Source organism: Mus caroli, unplaced genomic scaffold (genome assembly GCF_978045245.1).
Source record: "Mus caroli unplaced genomic scaffold, Mus_caroli_1 scaffold_9, whole genome shotgun sequence".
Lineage (NCBI taxonomy): Eukaryota > Metazoa > Chordata > Mammalia > Rodentia > Muridae > Mus > Mus caroli.
Genome location: NW_028227264.1, coordinates 129,553,312 through 129,555,622, shown reverse-complemented (window position 1 = coordinate 129,555,622; position 2,311 = coordinate 129,553,312). Strand labels below are relative to the sequence as shown.

Here is a 2,311-nt window from a genome sequence, read left to right as displayed (position 1 = left end):
TGTGTAACTTGACTTTTAGTAAGACTCCTTTTACAAAGCCTGTCTAAAGTCTTGATGCAACTGACATTTCAGAGCCATGTCATCTAAAATCTGTCTTCAGTTCACCTCCCATCTCAAAAAAATCTGAAAATAGTTTTTAACGTTAAAGTCTCCTACCCCATGAAATAGATGCAGAATATGGATAAGAGTAATTTTTATTTTTATAGTTCAAACAAAACCAAGTATTTCTATTTATTTAATTGCAAAGTCTCCTGATATTTAAACATTATTTTTCTGTTAGGTTGTCTAATTGCAGCAGACATTAGATAGAACTGTTATTTGTCCTGACTGATCTTTCTTCCACATTTAGTATTGTTTGAGCCAAAAGGTCGCACTGGAGAACCATATCTTACAAACACCATTTCTTATAGAAATTGGTATTCATGAAACACTATTTAGACTTAGTTTCAATTACTTTCAAGGTTCTAAGAATGTGTGGACATCATCTTCCTCATCATGAATCTTTATCTGACTACTATTTTGGAAATTCCTCCTTTTCAATTAATTATGTCTAAGAAATATTTTCTTCTGTTGTGTATAAAATCCTGTTTAGTTGGACAGTATTTTTATCATTTGAGGCCACGGTGAATATAAGTATTTCATAAAATAATTTTCTCACTTAGGTGCAAACTAACTTGAGAAATTGAGAACCAACAACGCTATTGACTAAGTAATTTAAAATATTTGAAAAAAGATAGAGATGAACACTCATGAAACTGAAAACCCATGTTTCAAATGACTAAAATGCCTTCACTAATCAGAACAGGTGTTGATTCACATCTTCACTAGAGAAGAATATGAGTTCTTGTCAGTCAAGTAATGTGGATGAGGAAATGTTCATAAGAAGAATTGGAACTTGCTGCATAAAATACCCATGTATTGCTTAAACTTATTAATATTAGGTTTCTTTGGCCAAGAAAGACAAAATGTGTTTTTCTAGATGTAATTTTAGTTTAATATCTTCCATAGATTTGTTAGAATGAAACAGAAATGAAGAACCAATCGTTGAAGATAGAGTTCATTTTGCTTGGTCTGACAGATGACCCTCAGCTACAAATTCCGATTTTCCTGTTTCTGTCTTTCAATTATATCTTGAGCCTCATGGGGAACTTCATGATCATCTTCCTCACCCTACTGGATCCCCATCTTAAGACTCCAATGTATTTCTTTCTCCGGAATTTCTCTTTCTTAGAAATTGCATTCACCACAGTGTGCATTCCCAGGTTTCTGATAAGCATTCTCTCAGGAGTCAGAACAATTTCCTACAATGCTTGTGCAGCTCAATTATTCTTCTTTTTTTTACTAGGAAGCACAGAGTTTTACCTTCTGGCTGCCATGTCCTATGATCGCTATGTAGCCATCTGTAGACCACTGCACTACCCCATCATCATGAATAGCAAAGTGTGCTACCAACTGGTCCTCAGCTCCTGGGTAACTGGGTTCTTAGTTGTATTTCCAGGTTTGCTCTTGGGACTCAAACTAGATTTTTGTGCCTCCAAAATAATAGACCACTTCCTGTGTGACAGTTCTCCTCTCCTGCAACTGTCTTGCACAGACACCCATTTTATTGAGTTATTGGATTTTGCTTTGGCTGTTATGACACTTGTGATCACCTTGATCTTAGTGATTCTCTCCTACACACTCATCATCAAAACCATTCTAAATTTCCCTTCAGCTCAACAACGGAGAAAGGCCTTTTCCACCTGTTCCTCCCACATGGTTGTTGTGTCCATTACTTATGGGAGTTGTATCTTCATGTACATGAAAACATCAGCCAAGGAGAGGGTGACTTTAAATAAAGGTGTAGCAGTGCTCAACACTTCTGTGGCCCCTTTGCTAAACCCTTTCATTTACACCCTAAGGAATCAGCAGGTGAAGGAAGCTTTCAAACATGTGCTTCATAGATTTTGCTCTCTACAAAACAGTGAGACAAGGTTTAGACATAAATAACATGCTATTGAAACACTAATGGGAAAATAGACCGCAATTCTCAATTGCATTGGTTGTGATGTGAACCATTTCATTTACTGAAGATTAAAGTCATACTAATGTTGTTCTCTCCAGATGCTTACATCATCTATAATCTCAGTACATCTCCCTAACTTTAGAATGTGAGTACCTTCTCAAAACCAGAATCTTAAGCTCTATGTATATGGATAAATTCTCTTCTTATAGCTTTTTATGTCTGATTCAACTGAAACTTGCTAGATTTGAAAAATTCATTGAGCTACTTTGTACATTTTAAAGGACAGAGAAAAGCTAATTATTATTT

The 2,311-nt window shown here is 35.4% G+C and overlaps 1 protein-coding gene across 1 annotated transcript; it reads left to right on the top strand.

The window, feature by feature from the left end:
• Nucleotides 1–1,029: 1,029 nt before the first annotated feature.
• On the top strand, nt 1,030–1,989 carry LOC110288277 (olfactory receptor 6C6-like). The gene has a single exon (XM_021154666.2). It carries the CDS (start codon nt 1,030–1,032, stop codon nt 1,987–1,989), a length of 960 nt encoding a protein of 319 aa, XP_021010325.1.
• The last annotated feature ends 322 nt before the right edge of the window (nt 1,990–2,311 follow it).

Bases quoted from the DNA above. Each gene is read 5' to 3' on its own strand.
- LOC110288277 (XM_021154666.2), top strand. From the start codon at position 1,030: ATGAAGAACCAATCGTTGAAGATAGAGTTCATTTTGCTTGGTCTGACA.